Genomic DNA, 16,227 nt, shown 5'->3' with positions numbered 1-16,227 from the left:
CAGTAAATGAGATAATGTGCCATCTGTTAATGAGAACAATTGTAAGTGAGATACGAGCTGGTTTGAAGAGCAACAACACCTAGGCTACTTATCTGAGCTTTATAAGTCAATAAACTAGCACTGCCATTTACTGCTTCAAGCATTATGTCACCCATATCTTACAACAAACTACTGATGTCTGATGGTGTCAGTGTAGCTCCTTTTTCTCCATCCTGACCCAGTTTGTCCTGTCTCTGTTTGTGTCCCACAGATGAGAGCCAGAACATGGGCAGCGACACCAGCAGCCTGGTGCAGTCCCACACTCACTCCCTGAGGAAGCGGGAGCCTGTTGATGTGCCGTACCAGACGGGTCAGCTGCACCCGGCGATCCGCGTGGCAGACCTCCTCCAGCACATCACCCAGATGAAGTGCGCCGAGGGCTACGGCTTCAAGGAGGAGTATGAGGTAGGACGCAGCCCAGCTGTCATACCCCCACTGTAAAGGCTGCAGACACACATAAAGCCTCGTGATAGACTTGTAACATCACCTCTGAGATCCTTGAATGGAAATGTTTCAGTCTAACACAAGGCTTTATCTGCATCACAGTGTTCACCCTAATGTCTCTTTCTTTGTATCTGTCTCTCTCTTTTTCTGTCTGTCTGTCTCCATTTTGCACCACGCAGCAGAACTCTTTTGTTTCTCCCCAGATGCACTTTTATGATAAATTGTTAATGTACCCTGTCTCAGTGTGTTTACGGTGTGATTCGTTTTGTTGTTCATCTGTTTCTTGTTGTTTGCAGCGACTGTGCATTTTGCGTGCGTGAGTGTGTTTATGTCAGATGCTACTGTCCTAATTCTCCTTTGAGATTCAGCTATAGACCAATACAGAAATGTGCCCCAATAAAAGTGTGAGGACCAGTGAGCTGGGCTGTGCCCCCTCCTTCACCTGAACCAGGTCCGATTAGGCTCCAGTGACGGCAACCCACTGCTCTTTTAGGACTGTTGTCACACAACAGCATCCATAATCTGACACCATGCCTCTCACTGACACTAAAACAAAAGATTTTGCCCCAGAAGAGCATCATTCTCATTTCCTGTCATTAGTGCGAGGGCTGGCAGGGTTTGGCTGCACTCCAGCCTCATCACTGTCCCTCAGCATCACACCAGCCAGCTTCATCCTCACCCTCATGTCATGTTGTTACAGACCGACTTGGAGCTACGCTTTTTTAATCCTTCCTTTTAAATATCTAATCTGTATCTCTCCAGTCTGACATCACATTGGCCTTTTTCACTGATACTGCTGCCACTTCTTTATTTCACATCTTCTTTGTCACCTTTCTCTTTCCTCATTTTCTTTCTTTTTAACGAGCATCACACATGAGCTCATTTTCTTTTTTCATTTCTTTCTCTGTAATTTTCTTATCTACACCTCCCATGTTCTTTCTTTGCCTCCCTTCTCCACTCTTCATCTCATGCCCCACTTCAGTCTGCTATGTGTGGGCCAGATTTATCAGTAATTAACTCCCCACTTACCCCTCATGACTGCCGAATGAAATAATGCAGCCTCCCATTGCTACCTGCAGCATCACATCATTGAGAGGTGTGAGTGCTTTGGGCTGCCCTCTGGGCCTAATCCATTATGAATAAAGGTTTTTGGGTTCACACAGCCCCATTGCATGGATGCATTACAGTCAGTCAAAAGGGACGTCACAACGAAGGACCGGCCCCCCCGTCCCCTCACCCTGCTGTCACTTAGCTGTCCACAGCCCATTGCAAAAAAGGCCTGTGGGGTGCTTAAAGTGTGTGATGGAGCTCATTCTCACTTGGCTAGAGCAATTCATTTGTATGTTGTGTTCCCGCTGCTGTCTTCTCTATATCAATCTGTCTTAAGGTTAATGCCCTTTTTATTTTTGATGATGAGATTGGAGCCTAGTGCACCTCTAAACCTGTTGACTTACACTGTACTATATCTCTCTCTGACCCATGCTTCTTGTTATTCTGTACGTTAACTTTGGATCAGATAAACGAGGTAAGCCAATACTTTTGGTTATTTGTGAGTTTTTCTTTAGACTTGTAAATGATATGCCAAACCTGACAGATCAATAATGGTTGCTGCCTATTTTAAGGCCCTGTGGGAATAAAAGGTTACGCAATTATAAATTAGTGTGAAAAGGGCATTTACCATCAGAAACGATAAGTATTTGACATTGTTCAGCTGACGAAATGTGTGGAACAGTGACATTTTTCATTTTGTCAAGTCTTTACAAGGTCACTGTGAAATATTTTTCTTTCCATGATCGGAAACAGTGAGATCCACAAATGCTCGACAACTAAAGTCTGATGTTTATAGAGCTTTTCAAAAACATGTCTACCATCTCTTTAGCAGAATAAGAGACAGGGTTACTTAAAAGAAATAAGATGTCAGTAATCTGGAAGATAAGCATATCATGGCTAACCAGCGACACTATACTGCTTCATTACAACCTGAAGACTGCTTCAACAAATATTCCAGTCCCTTTCATTATCACATAGCCAAACCAACAGAATAATAAAGGTAATTTCCATTTTGGACAACCAAGCAGATGTCATGACTAGAAATTGGACACTGTACAACACTGAACACTTGAGAAAAACCATATTGTATGCTTTGTAAAAGCTTTATAAAGCCATGTGTAATATCAGCTGCAGCAACGTATTTGCATGTCCAAATTGTCCTCCTCATTGAAACAGTTCAAGTGACCAAACAGGAAGCAGAAAAACAAAACGTTTCAACTGCATTAAAACTGCCATGTTGTCATTGTACTCCACTTGTTTTCAGCTTGTTTTAGGTGAACAGAAATGTCTTGCATCTAGCCTATTGTGAGAATCTTAAAATTATTTCAGCTCCAACCACAAATGAACACTAGTCAGTTTGAATGAGTCTCCTCTTCTCACACAGTAAATTATTGAATAATACAGAGCAGCGCACTAAACAACTCCACTTCTATGTGCTACCATCCATTTTCCTTTCTTTCTTGTTTCTTTTGCTTTTTTTTTTTTGTTGTTGTTTTTTTTTCTTACTTTGCCATGGCATATATCGTTGTCCCTTTTTGTAGGTTTTCCCAGAATGACTGTATGCAGAGAAAGTATTATGCTTCTCACTTACAGTTAAGTGGTTACGAACAGAAAAACAGCATAGCAGACAAACTGTGCTGGGACTAGAATGCAGCAGGTAGCCTGTAATTAAAAACATACGAAGCTGGCTGTGTGCCAGTGGGAGTAATTTGAGGATTGTGAAAAACTACCTGCAGATGCACTGTAGTATAATGCATCACGTACCTTTGCAACTAAACAGCTTTTGCAGGTAGAGCTTACAATAGATTTTTTTCTATCTCTGTCTGGTGAATCTCCGGTAGCCAATTATTACCACTATGTGCATTTTTAGCTTTCATGTAATCTTTGCGTCTTGGGACATTCACTCCATCTGAATTCAAGATTCAAACAGCTTGAGGAATAACAGGGTTACTCAGTTTAAGCAAAAGCTATTTTAGAGTTGTTAAGAGATAACGCTTTTCAGCTTGAGGATGATTTGTCTTCAGATGCTTGATATTAGACCGGTATCCTTCAGAGTGACAGAGACAACGGCATTGGCCTGTCCATTTGTTCAAGACATACTGCCACAGGAAGAGAGGCCTATATAATCCATCTCTGAGACATGCTTCCATCTTCACTCGAAGGGTGTGACATATTTTTAGCATATTAAAGCTATTTCTCAGTGAAATCACTAATCCTTAGGACTTCATACAGGAATATGTCCTTGTGTGGTGTCTAAAAGGGCTTTATATGCTAGACAAACGGCCTGCTTCCCACCGTAGCACTGAGATGAATGGATCCGTCAAACTCTAGAAGAGTGATGATTGAAGACAGTGCTTCCTACTCCACACTAAAAGGAACTCTCAAACAATCTCTTCAACCTCCAATAAATGATCTTGAATTTTTATTTGCAGACTGCAGTCTGCACCGTAATGTATTAGCTGACTTTTCAAATGTGCATTAGTTCACTATCAAAAAGACAGAACAGAAACATATTTTTGTCCAGACTCGCCTGCTTGGAGCCAACCCCACCCGCCCCTGCTGAACAGCGGTAGACTGGCAGTGGAGATGTATTTTCATAATTTGGCTTAATTGTGCCTGGTGTGCCATCAGAATGGAAATCTCCCCAGCGAGAGATGATAAATATTTCATGAGGGTAATCTGAGCAGAGCGGTTTTGATCTGTAGATGATGAGCTGGCTTTATTTTTCCCCACGACGAGCTGATTGAGTCCTTCAGATGAGGCAGACAGACAGCCGCTGCAGTTGCTCTGCCCAGCACAGCGGCATAGGGGGGAGGTTTGAGTGTGACACCCGCTGCCTCTGCCCTAATGGCACTCGCTGTTTGACACAGCTCCCCGGGATCCACCATCCTCCCTGTATTTCATGTCTAATAATGATGTGAATGTATCTCTCTATGTGTTTTCCTTTCTATTGCCAATGTTCCTTTCCTTTTTTTGAAGTGCTGAAAGAGGAAGACTGTATTCTTTAGCCTGGTTATCATTTAGAGTGCTCACACATGACACCATACTTCATCCCTCCTCTCTGTTCTCTGTTTTCTCTCTTTTCAGAGCTTTTTTGAAGGACAGTCTGCACCATGGGACTCTGCCAAGAAGGATGAAAACCGCATGAAGAACCGATATGGGAATATTATTGCATGTGTGTACAAAGCACCTCCTCAGCGCTCATGAATTTTTGTGTGTGTTCCCATTCTTCTGGCTGATTTATTGGCCAGGCTTGTAAATGGATAACTATAAGCTGCTCAAACAGAGTTTTATTATCAGCCAACGAGACCAACTTTGACCTTTCCAATCTACTTTTATATTCATCATCCTGTACTTTCTCTTCAGTTATGAAAAATAAGCCATGCAGGATATGGCACATAACATGTAGCACTAATAAAAATGTTGAATTTGATTTCACAATTAATTCCCATCACCTATATGCTCTTAAGCTGAGCTGTGATGGAATTTTTTTTCCAGGACTGCTGATTGGACAGTTCAGTTTCACAACTTTTCATCACTGCTGTCAGAAAAACTTTGAAGATCTAAAGTCAGTTTAAAGGTGTATTAAGTAACTTTAGAACGATGTAGACTTACCTTAATTACAAAAAGTTCCTTTACTACAGCAAGAAATCAGTAGCTAGGGCTTCATAGTACTCTTTAACAAAGCTACCTCACTATCAGCCGATGTAAGATTTTTGTATTGTGATTTGTTATACAGCATCATCTATTCTCATATATTGATCTAATTAGTGTTTACTTAAATGCAAAATCTTCCAAGGATGAGCAAGTTTTCATACACTTAAGGTCAATGAGTTACAAAAACCTGAATTTGATTCTTACTTTTTGGTTTTAATTTCTAATCTCATATCATAGAAGATATAAACGGACAGCAGCATGATTGTGTTTGGAATGCAAAGTCACACAACAGCAGTTGTCCATCAGCCATGTTGCACTTTTACTCTCTTTCATTCTACTTTTTACTCTCATTTCTATGCACTTCCATTTGTGCACCTGTATGATGCCACTTGTTACTCTTTCATCATCCCTCTCCTTTTGTGATTTCTCTCTCTTCCTATTTTTCTTACTGTCTCTCTGTCCCTCTCCCCCCCTTTTTTTTTCCTCCTCATGCCCTCGTTAATATGATTAATTCAACAGTGGATTCTTCCTCTCTGCCTCTCTTCCAGATGATCACTCCCGTGTCAGGCTGCAGGCCCTGGAGGGGGAACAGAGCTCCGATTACATTAATGCAAATTACGTTGATGTAAGTACACACACCAGCCAGAGCCACCAACGCAAAGGTCACTGCGCTTCCTCTCACGGAGAGAGAGGGCGCTGGTGCCTTCGTCGCAGGGGGCCTGAGGGACAATGCAGCCCCTACTGCCTGTCCATCATACACACACACACACACACACACAAGCACATTGCCTTTATATTCAACTTTTAAAGGCTGCTCATCAGCTCCGTTCATGGGATATATTAAGAGGAATAAAGATCAGAGGCTGACAGCGCTGGGAGAGAGAAAAGGCAAACCAGCACACAGGGGAAACTGAGGTTATCGTTTTGGACTTTGCTTTGAACAACAGTATAAATGCATTTAGAAAACCAAAAAACTGAGAAGAAAAGGGAGAGGTTTCATTGATGATTATTTATATCCATCCATCCACTATCTATACACTGCTTTATCCTCTGTAGGGTCACACAGGGGCTGGAGCCTATCCCAGCTGACACAGGGTGAAGGCAGGGGACACCCTGGTCAGGTCACCAGTCCATCACAGAGTCACAAAGAGACAGACAACCAAGTACACTGTGTTAGTATAATTGTTTTCTGTGAGTCTCTTCTGAGCTGCCACCTGTATAATTAAAGTTTAGTTAAGTCTTTGCAGGTGAAACCAAAGGAACTATTTGGTTGTGGATATAAGAATCCAGCATTAAATGTTAGTTGTGAAAGCATGTCCAAACTGTGGCCTCTAAAACAGTTGGTCGATTATTTAAACGCCAAACCATCCACCTCTCTGCAACCTTTGCTTACAGAGACAGTCGTTATTGTGATCTTAAGAGATTGATGGTGAGGAAATGTAGACATAGATAGTTCTCAACAAGCAACCTATGTTGTTGTTTTTCTCTGATGAGGACAGTTTGGTAGATTGTGTAACTGTTTACACATCTCTCTACTTTATATCACACAAAGCAGCTGCTCAACATTGAAAAACTCTCAAGGGCACACTGGTGAATTAGACCAGGCGCTGAAGTTATCGACAGAGGTTAAGTTACACTTCTTACAAGTGGGAAAGTAGTTGCAGCACAGCTTTTACATGCACTCACATGCCGTGGCATACCTTTACAGTAAGTAAAAGTCATTAAAAAGTGGCGTGAGACGCGTTACACGTTGAAAACAGATCTAACTCACTTAGCTCACACAATATAGAACCTCTTGATCGGACATGATTTGCTGTTAATAGCAGTGTTAGTAGCAGGATGTGACCAATCAAAGCAGCTCACTGGCTTCCCTGAGCAGATGCTTCCGCTTCATGTGTAATGGGCTTGTGATGTACCCGACTCCCTAAGTGGTTTTCTGCTCAGGAGAGAACGCTCACTCTGTCTCCCATCTTCTCTTCCCCTGCCCCTCTAAAGTGGTAATTTGTAATCTCTTGTTACGCCTTCAAACATAAATTCATAATGCAAGGTGTGCCACGGCAAATGCAGGGGGCTTAAATTATTTACCTTTCCCACTATTCAGTTTGTGGCCCATTATACTGCAAAAAGGGGTACTGCGGAGGAAACTCTTGCTGTAAAGAAGGCCCCATTATAAGATAAGAATATACGCATATTAAAGAGGGCCCTGATTGAAAAGGATTTCCACTGCTCTGCCAGATTCATTGGAAAGTACTTAGTAGAAATGCAGGCAGATGGGTAATGATGTTTTTGCTCTTCAGAAAGCTTTTTAACCCATCTAAAAGCTTGTCCTGCCCAATAAACTCTTATGTGTAGAACATTTCCCACAGTGTTTGTTATTGTACTCTATTATACTGCAGATTATTTCGAGTCATGTACGAGTAAGCAGAGCCAGTCGGGTATGTTCCTTTTCACTGCAGTTGATTGAGTATTTTCATCAGCATTTAGGAGGCAAGGAAACGTAGTGTAATGGCCTGTTGTCTGCAGAGCTGTTTGTGTGTGAATATGGATTTGCTGGTTCTCTCCAAAGGAAATAGAAGTGATGCAGTGGTTTTATGAATTTGCAGGCGTCACTCAGGTGCTCGCAACCTTGTCTTCTTAATATTCATGTTCTACAACTAATTCACCTAAGTGAGGAACATAGTCCCATTCAGATTACATTTTTTTTTTTTTTTAAATCAACCTCAAAATATTGATATTGTGGTCAAGTGCATAGTGAATGTATGTGCAAAACTCTCACTGCAGCACACAGTTTTTTCCTTCACACTGATTTGACTCAAAACACAGTGTGTTGGCCTTTTTGAATTTAGGCAAATCCACAATCTCTAACCCTAATCAATAGCTCTTTTAGCCTACTTCTAAAATCACACGGGATGCAGGGCAGAAACTTAAACCTTGTGCTTTGTACCCCCAACCATCCATCCTTTTACAGGATTAATCCTGCATGAGACCTCTGGGCCACGGGGGGCAGCGGGCTCCTACTGACCCACTGCTTATGGTAATTTGGTTGAACCCAGTTTTACTGAGGGAAGCCCATTGTAAATTTTGGCACACAGCCCTCGACAACCTATTTGGCTTGTGACCACTTTAAACAGCTCAGTGTACTTGTAATCTCTTCTAACAGGACGTAGCCTTGATTTGAACAGTTTAACGCCGTATTAATTTTGTTTTATCTGAAGGATTTTTGGACACACGAGTATGTAAATGTGTCCAATAAAGAAGGACTAAGGGTGAATTAAGATAACATACATGAAGGAGACTGACTATAAGACAAAACCAGATAATTGGCCTTGTTATGCTCATACATATATTTGCAGCACATTAAAATTTACCGTAAATCAGCTGGCACATTAAATCTGGGGTGATGTCTCTTAGGGTGTGGGGCCTCAGGGCAGGTTCTTACTCTCACCATGTTGTGATCGGGTCTTTCTCTTCCCTATGGCATGTTTGTAATACAACAAAAGAATATTTTTCTAGATTGCAAAAGAAAAATATTGCCAAGAGAGTGCTCCCTCCATGTTTTCCCCAAAATGTATCTGACATAGTGAATAATTACTATATAAATGCATTCTCTTGGTGTCAGGGTTGGGTCCCCAGATTTGCAAAAGTGGGAGATGTAATGATAAACTGAAAATGCCAGGCCATGCCCACAGGTAACAACACTCTAAGCTGCACATCCTATCCTGACCTGAAAGAATGTAAATGATCAATGCAGCAAGCAATGCAGCAAACTAAGAAGAGCCCAATACATATTTAATTCCTCTTTAGTAATTTACACATTCCTGGAAACAAAGCCTTTTCAATTAATAATTTCAATATTAACATTATTGTGTTTTATCTCTTTGTGTTAATCATGAGGGAGTGCTGTTGTATGCCTAATGTAACATGCTTACAATAAGCATAGAGCCCATTTATAGCCAGCTCTACTCACCTGACAGTCACTGTCAGGGCCCCTCCTTTCTTTCTTTCTGTCTTTCCCTCTTTAATCCGACGGCGTACTGGGCTTCCACTTTACTTGACAGAACATACATGAAAGCACAAACAAATCTCCTCTTCAGTCCAGAGATAAAGAAGTCATTAAAAATGGAGGACAGTTGAATAGCTGAAGGAGCCCTGTGGATGAGAGAGAGAGTGAGGAAAATATCCTTTGTGTCTTCCTCCCCTCATTGGAGGAGCGTTAATCACAGACCAAGTTAAATTGAATATGAGTGAGATAAGCAGAGCAGCAGGGGTGGGTGGTGGAGGGGGGGGTCCAATCAAGAGGAGGCTGGGCCGGGGAAGAGCCTTTAAGTCCTAATGTTTTGTTTCCTGTCTCATATCTCTGGAGAGAAGACAAGGAATTTGACAAATAAAACTTGAAGGGATTAGAGTAATCCGTGAGACTAGGGGCCTATTGTGAAGATCAGTGCTGTTAGTTGTATCTTGGGGATTATCAACACTTTGGCTGCTTACTCCAGAGGTGTGCTGCATATAGAATGTGTGATAGAGTGTTATTGCATCTTGCGTCAAGCAGCATCCATCATGAGCTTTAAGTCAGGCATTTTGCTCGCTCAGTCAGATGCTGAAACAAAGAGCTGAATGGGAGTACAGTGGCAAACAGCTGGCTGACTGACTCCGCAGAATGCATAGAGTAGCGCACGCGTTTCTCAAAATAATCTTCTTAAGGTGTAGAAACATGGCGGCATGAGTTCATTTCTCTGCAGAAACAAGGGGCATATGAAACAAAAACAGCTGTCAACGGAGGTTCTGTACAGCTTCAATCAGTTCTGTTCACTGATGTATGTTGTTGGTACGTTTGTGATGTAGAGATCGACTGAGTTTGCATGCAAGGGTCAACATCCCTTGTCAAAAAACAGAGTAAATAATAAAGACAGTGTGTGTTTTCTGAGACAAATTGCCTCATGACAGCTGGTCTTTTAGGAGTAGCAGGAAAGTGAAGTGATTCTCATATTCTCTTCTCACACTTTTTTTTTGTCTTTCAGGGCTACCACAGGCCAAATCACTACATTGCCACTCAAGGTAAGAATAACATTTTCTAAAAATTGCCAAGCTCTCTGGATTGGAATGTGTGGGCGGTGAGAATTTAAGGTTGTCTGTTTGTTTGGGCGGATGGATGTGTGCAGATGTTCATGAATATCTCTCTGAACATCCCTATCGTTGTTTACATACGCTCTTGCAAACTACTCTTTGATGCTCAGTCAGGTGTGTGTTCGGGGAATCTGGTATCACCTCAGTGCACACACACACACACACACACGCACACACACACGCATACTTACGCACCTCTGAGCAAGCAGCAAGCAGAGCAGCACACTTTCGTCTCTCTGTCTCTTTCCTCATTCCTTTCATCGGTGGTGTAGGAGTGATTAATCAGGCAGTCTGGGAGAAAGCTGAATAAATAAATGGATTAGCTGACATGTACAGGCACATTTTGTCACTGTGTTAATCTGGCCGGCAGATTCGCCAAGCGAGGAGCACTTACCATGACCCCAGGGGTTAAGTCTGATTGATGGTTAATTGTTATGAATTTTGCGTCGAGAGCCTCACTCCCCCACAACAAGGATGCATGCATAGGGATTTTGCGTAGCACTTTAGGAAAAAAAAAAATCTGTGGAGGAGAAAAAAGAAAGAGGCGTATTTGCGAAGAGGCCTTAATGGATTTACAATCTGCTTCGGCGGAGCTGGGAGTTGCATAATTACCTGTTTATTAGTGCATTGCCTCTCTTTCTCAGTGTCTCAATTAAAACAACCCTCTGTTTGCTCTCACTTCAGAAAGATATGGCTTACCAACCAGGCAGCAGCCGCTTGGTCTGTGTTGTCTGCCTGTATGCACAGCACCTACTATGTGTTGTCTGGCACTGACCACTGAGCCAAACACTCCAAACTAAGCAGACTTTGTCCCGTGTGCCTTCGGCTCACCAAAACAAGGTGCTGCAACAGGATCATTCAGCTCTGAAAGAATTTTGACTGGGCCATCAAGACTTTCGTAATTGTCCTACAGTCATTAAGCACATTCCACATTTTATTTAAAAATATGCACATGGAGATCAGCAGTCAAAGAAATATTGCCAACAGAAGCCCTCTCTAAGATGAAAAGCTCGAGAAGCCAAACGTGTTTCCATTCAAGTTAATTAGCTCCTGTTTTCTCATTGAGCTTGCATAATAAGTCCTCATTTTCCATCGACTGTATCGCAAGCACGATAAGGTTTTTCACTGTCTAGAGCCATCCAGTATGAAACAGTGGAGTGGTGTGTGTGTGTGTGTGTGTCTGTGTCTGTGTGTGCACGCGCACGTGTGTGTGTGTGTGTAGGTGTGTGCGTGTGCGTGCGTTTGTGTGTGTGCGTGTGTGTAGGTGTGTGTGTGCGTGTGTGTGTGGAAACATCTGTATTCTCTGGGAGAGCAGGCCCTTTTATAATTCATCATCAGCTCCGGCAGACTGACAGGAAGGAAGGCTCAGTCTGCTGACACTGAGGCAAAGAGCAGCCAGAGATGATAGGAAAGCCAGACACAGACCTGTCTCTCTCAGTCAGACAAACTGCATACTGTAGCACCTGAAAAGAGCACCTGGGCATTGGCACACTTGCTAAAAATGAGGAAGTAGTCTCTTCTCTCCCCCAGTAAAGTTTTTCAGTGAGTGACACTTCCACTCAAGTCCACTGGGACCAGCAGTAGCTCAGGAAATGATGAGACCTGCAATAGTGCTGGATAAGCTAAAAAGTCTTTGTTATAAATTGGTTATGGAGATGGTTGGGGTTGTGCTTAATATGGCAGACAGGTGGGACAACGTTGTCCCGCTTCTCTTACGCTGTAAACTACAATGACACTCATTAGTTTGGGGTTTATTGACGAGTCCCTTTGCTCTGTCAAGGTGACAACGGCAGGTAGAACAGCTGTCACTCCATAAAATCCTCATCACCCAAGCTCTGCCCCTCATTATGTAGGTCAGTCTCTCATCCAGGCTTTTTTTTGCTGCAGCAATCCAACAACTGTCTGTCAGTGATTCTCCAACGCCAACTGCAGGTCACCTACCTAGCAGATGGAGTATGTGCAGGCAGCCCTTCCAGTTCGCCGCCTCGTCTTGTCCATTTCTATGTCTTACAGTCGTTTAAATGCAGTTCAAACATGAGCTTCTTCCTCGTGGAGACTGTAAATTTCACTGACACCAGGATACAAACAGCTCTGATAAGTCCCTGCATCCTTCTGGTGATTTGGAAATATTCATGACGCAGAAAAGGGCTCAGTTTCATCAAGTTTTCCCCTCCGGTCTTCTCTGCTCTTCCCGCCCCTCCCTCACATGCAGGAAATGTCACCAGGAGCGCAAAAGTTTTATTATTTACAGGTTAACATCTCAAAGCCCAATGGAGGGTGAGGGGGGTGCAAGGTGGAAATAGAGAGAGCACAAATCAATGATAAGTGAGTGTACATTATGCCAGAGTCTGCTGCATGTAATATTAATGGGCAAGAGGGGAACGTAGCCTGCATCTTTGTCTGTGAGTGTTTCTGTGCACATGTTGATCAGGAGTTTTGCTGAATACCTGACTGGGGGATTTTTACAGCTGTCACAGTGCTTGCTTCTGAGGAGGAGCAGGCCTAGTCCCAAAACACAGCATCAGCTGCAGCAGCATTCACACTCTGACAGCTGGAAGTGAAGCTCCTACCAGTGTTCTTCTTCTGTGAAGTGCCTCCTCCAGACTTCTCCAACTAGGCTCCACGCACACTGTCATACAAACACTGCTCTCATCTCATAGTTCCTCAAGTGTGTTCTCAATGCAATTTCTCTCAAGTAACCCTTGGATAAGTCTTTGAGAATGTAAGCTTTCCCTCAGTACTGCTTGTCATCAAGAGGATTTGTTTGTGTTTGGGCAAATTTCTAAACGGTTAAATAGTCTTAATTTTTCTTTTGAGTTTTCTTTTTTTCTTTTGTTATGTCAATGATTCCAGAAATTAATTTAGATATTTTTTAATAATGAATTCAGTTACACAATATATGGTAAAAACTGAACTTTTAAAATACGATTGCAGTCTAAAATCAAGCAGAAAACGCCACAGGAGAAGCATTGTTCTTGCATTATTGTTCAGCGGTCTTCTTTAACTTAATGCATGTGTCCACCAATTGACAAGCTTTGCTATCCGTTTGTTGAAGAAGGTCGTATCTTAAGCCTCTAGATAATCCAAAACAGCATGGAGGACTTCATCATTACCCTGAAAAAAGGCAAGCACGCAAGTGGGATTTCAGTTTGGGAATCAGATAGAAGTCAGGTGGTGCCAGGTTGGGTGAGTGGTGAACTTAATGAGGTACCCTCATACAAAGACCTGGGCAGGACAGGCACAAGTGGAGAAGGAGTTACAGAGGAGAGCCTCAGACTCACACACTGCACTGAAATGAAGCAAGTGCACATAAATTACAGATGTAGCATAAATGAAATACTTCATTAAAAAGTAGCTTTAAGCTTTAAAATTCCGTGTTTTTTGGGGGGCACGAGCTGAATGCTCAGACTGCATTTCCACTTTTGCACATGTGCAGTGTGGAGGACCATCAGTTTCAAAGGGAGAGACTCACAGGCACTAACGTGCACTCACGTGCACTAATATGCACGCATGGCAGGACTGACTGCCCAAACATAGATCAGAGAAGCTTGGATTAGTGCACACAGAGGGAATGTGACTTCAGTCTCTGCTCAGGATGCCCGTACTCCACAATATCTTAACATTGCTGCTGATATATTAATGCTATATTTCTGTTCAAAATGTTACATGTTACATGTTAAATGTGAATATTTAAGGTTATTTGATGATCAGGGTCCCAGTTAAAAGCACACTTCTCTGACTTCTAATCACCCATTAAGAATCTTTGCAGTGCCATCACAGCTTCATCCTATTTCAGCCTTTGCTGAAATGTTCTTTTCCCACAAGGGAAAGACGTTGCCTGTTAGGAAGATTTAAGTTGTTTCAGAGAATCATCCAATGCTATCATGCTTTCCTACCATTTTTTTCACTTATATAATATTCTTAAATATACATATATTATTTAGATTATATAATTATATGGCCTAGATTGTTTCTTGAGATGCCAATATTGCGAAAGCTCCTTATTTACAACTCATAAACTGCTGTGATACATGTCAACTTGCAGCGTAAGACACAAGTGATTGAAAGTCATGCTTTTCACAGGAGATTAGTAAAAAAAAAAAAAACAATGAGTCTGACAATTATCCAACTTCCTTCAAAGTGTCACCCAAAGTTTAGTTCAGCACTTGAAGCTGTCCACTTCCGTGTGAAAACTGTCAAAGTGTGAGATCCCTTTGTTCTTTTTTTTTTTTACCTCTTTATCAAGTGGCATCAAGTTCATTGCTAAACAGCAGCTCATCCATACCTTTTCTTTATCTCTCCATGTATATGAAAACATAAATTGGCTGGCTGACGCTTGGCAGGAGCTTACCATTGGTTGATTTACCATATAATGCCAAGTGTTATTGTGTTACTGAAGTCCTACACACCAGCTGTCCTGCTTCTCAGTCCCCCTCTCCCAAACTTCTCAGTTGTGTGTATCCTCCCTCAGGGACAAGTGTAGGAGGTAGCAGAGTGGGTGGTTCAATCAGGTTGGGTAGTTATTGGCTGACTGGAAGTGACTGGAATTGGAGATTGAGGTCCTACAGTGAAAATCAAGACACACCACGACATGCAAAGCAGAGAAAGTGAGGCAATATAAATGGAAGATATTGTGAAGCTCTGTTCCAAATGTCTAGATATCCAATTAGGATGTGAAGAAGTCAGGAAAAGTGCATTTCTCAATTTTGAAAAATTACAACCATTGTTCTCTGCAATTTTTTTTGTTTGTTTTTCAAAGAGAGAGGCATGCACAGGCTTAAATTTCAATTTCATTAATTAAAGTGTGTTTTTAAAATAGATTTTATTCAAACTGTCACACAAAGCTACACAATTAGAAGCAGAGGAACTGTTGAGGCAGCCCAGAAAGCAGATCAAATATGGCCTATCAATCAAGAGAATAAAATCGTGATGACACTTGGTTGATGCCCCGAGGGAAATCAGGTTGTTGGAGAAGGAATTAGCCAATGAGAAGCACAAACATTAAAATAATAGAAACACATAGCATACAGCCGCTCAAACAAACACAACAGAGACTAAGAGAGACAAACTAATAAACACTTACAGTGTTGTCGAAGCAGCTCTGATTTGAACCAGCAACAATTTCATGACCAGAACCAAAATAATTTTATTCCATGAAGTATTGTAGATCTTCAGAGACTATAAGCAAAGATTTTAAAGAAACTGTAGTAACAAGTTTTCATTCAGAATGAAGTGAACATTTTTTAAGCCTTGATTTTACTGTTTGCACACATGCACACAGACTGCTGCAGACACCACAGGCTCACAGCTGTTGCTATACTACTTTCTAGTCTGCTTGGAGGACTCCTTTCCATACATACTGCTGAGCATGCACACTCCTGCCCTTGAAGCATAGTCACCACGCAGACACAAATTTGGGCTGCACAAGGATGTGCTCAGAGTGGTCCATGTGGACTGCTGTGGACTTGTGGAAATAACAAAATGATCCAAGTATCCTAGTTTCCTAACCTGTCAACAACTAAGTGAATGACCTTTTTTTATTTTATTTTTTAAATATTGGATGTCAAATCAAAACTTTAAGATGCGCCAAGAAATGTGATTCAGTTGTTGTGAAATTAAAATGATGCATGACCTGATTTTTCGGACAGTGAATTATTCAATTTACTTACCACATAAATGACGGGGAGGAAAAACACAATCATTTCGTGTGCCCATGTTGTGTCTTAGCTTGTCTCTGTGTGTGTCTGCATAATTCGCTATGTCTCCAGGTAATTTGGGCCAACGCAGGAGAATGCACAGTTGTGGAGATTTGCATTCACTAATTAATTTGTCAGAAGTAATTTTTTTTTTCCAGTTGGTGCTTGATTAAAACTAATATTAATAATTTTAATTAACCAGATTAATAATTAAATT

The 16,227-nt window shown here is 41.8% G+C and overlaps 1 protein-coding gene across 3 annotated transcripts in view; it reads left to right on the top strand.

The window, feature by feature from the left end:
- Window positions 1–16,227, top strand: part of LOC103353947 (protein tyrosine phosphatase receptor type M) — a 169,666-nt gene that overhangs the window by 131,660 nt on the left and 21,779 nt on the right. For all 3 annotated transcript variants that reach the window (XM_008277149.1, XM_008277148.1, XM_008277147.1), the window contains 4 exons: window positions 251–444; window positions 4,621–4,708; window positions 5,739–5,815; window positions 10,209–10,245. In XM_008277149.1, coding sequence (XP_008275371.1) covers window positions 251–444; window positions 4,621–4,708; window positions 5,739–5,815; window positions 10,209–10,245 — 396 coding nt within the window. The remainder of the gene's footprint in view (window positions 1–250; window positions 445–4,620; window positions 4,709–5,738; window positions 5,816–10,208; window positions 10,246–16,227) is intronic.

This window comes from Stegastes partitus, unplaced genomic scaffold (genome assembly GCF_000690725.1).
Source record: "Stegastes partitus isolate 25-593 unplaced genomic scaffold, Stegastes_partitus-1.0.2 Scaffold90, whole genome shotgun sequence".
Taxonomy (NCBI): domain Eukaryota; kingdom Metazoa; phylum Chordata; class Actinopteri; family Pomacentridae; genus Stegastes; species Stegastes partitus.
Note: the sequence above shows the minus strand (reverse complement) of the source record. Positions and strands in the feature narration are given on the sequence as shown.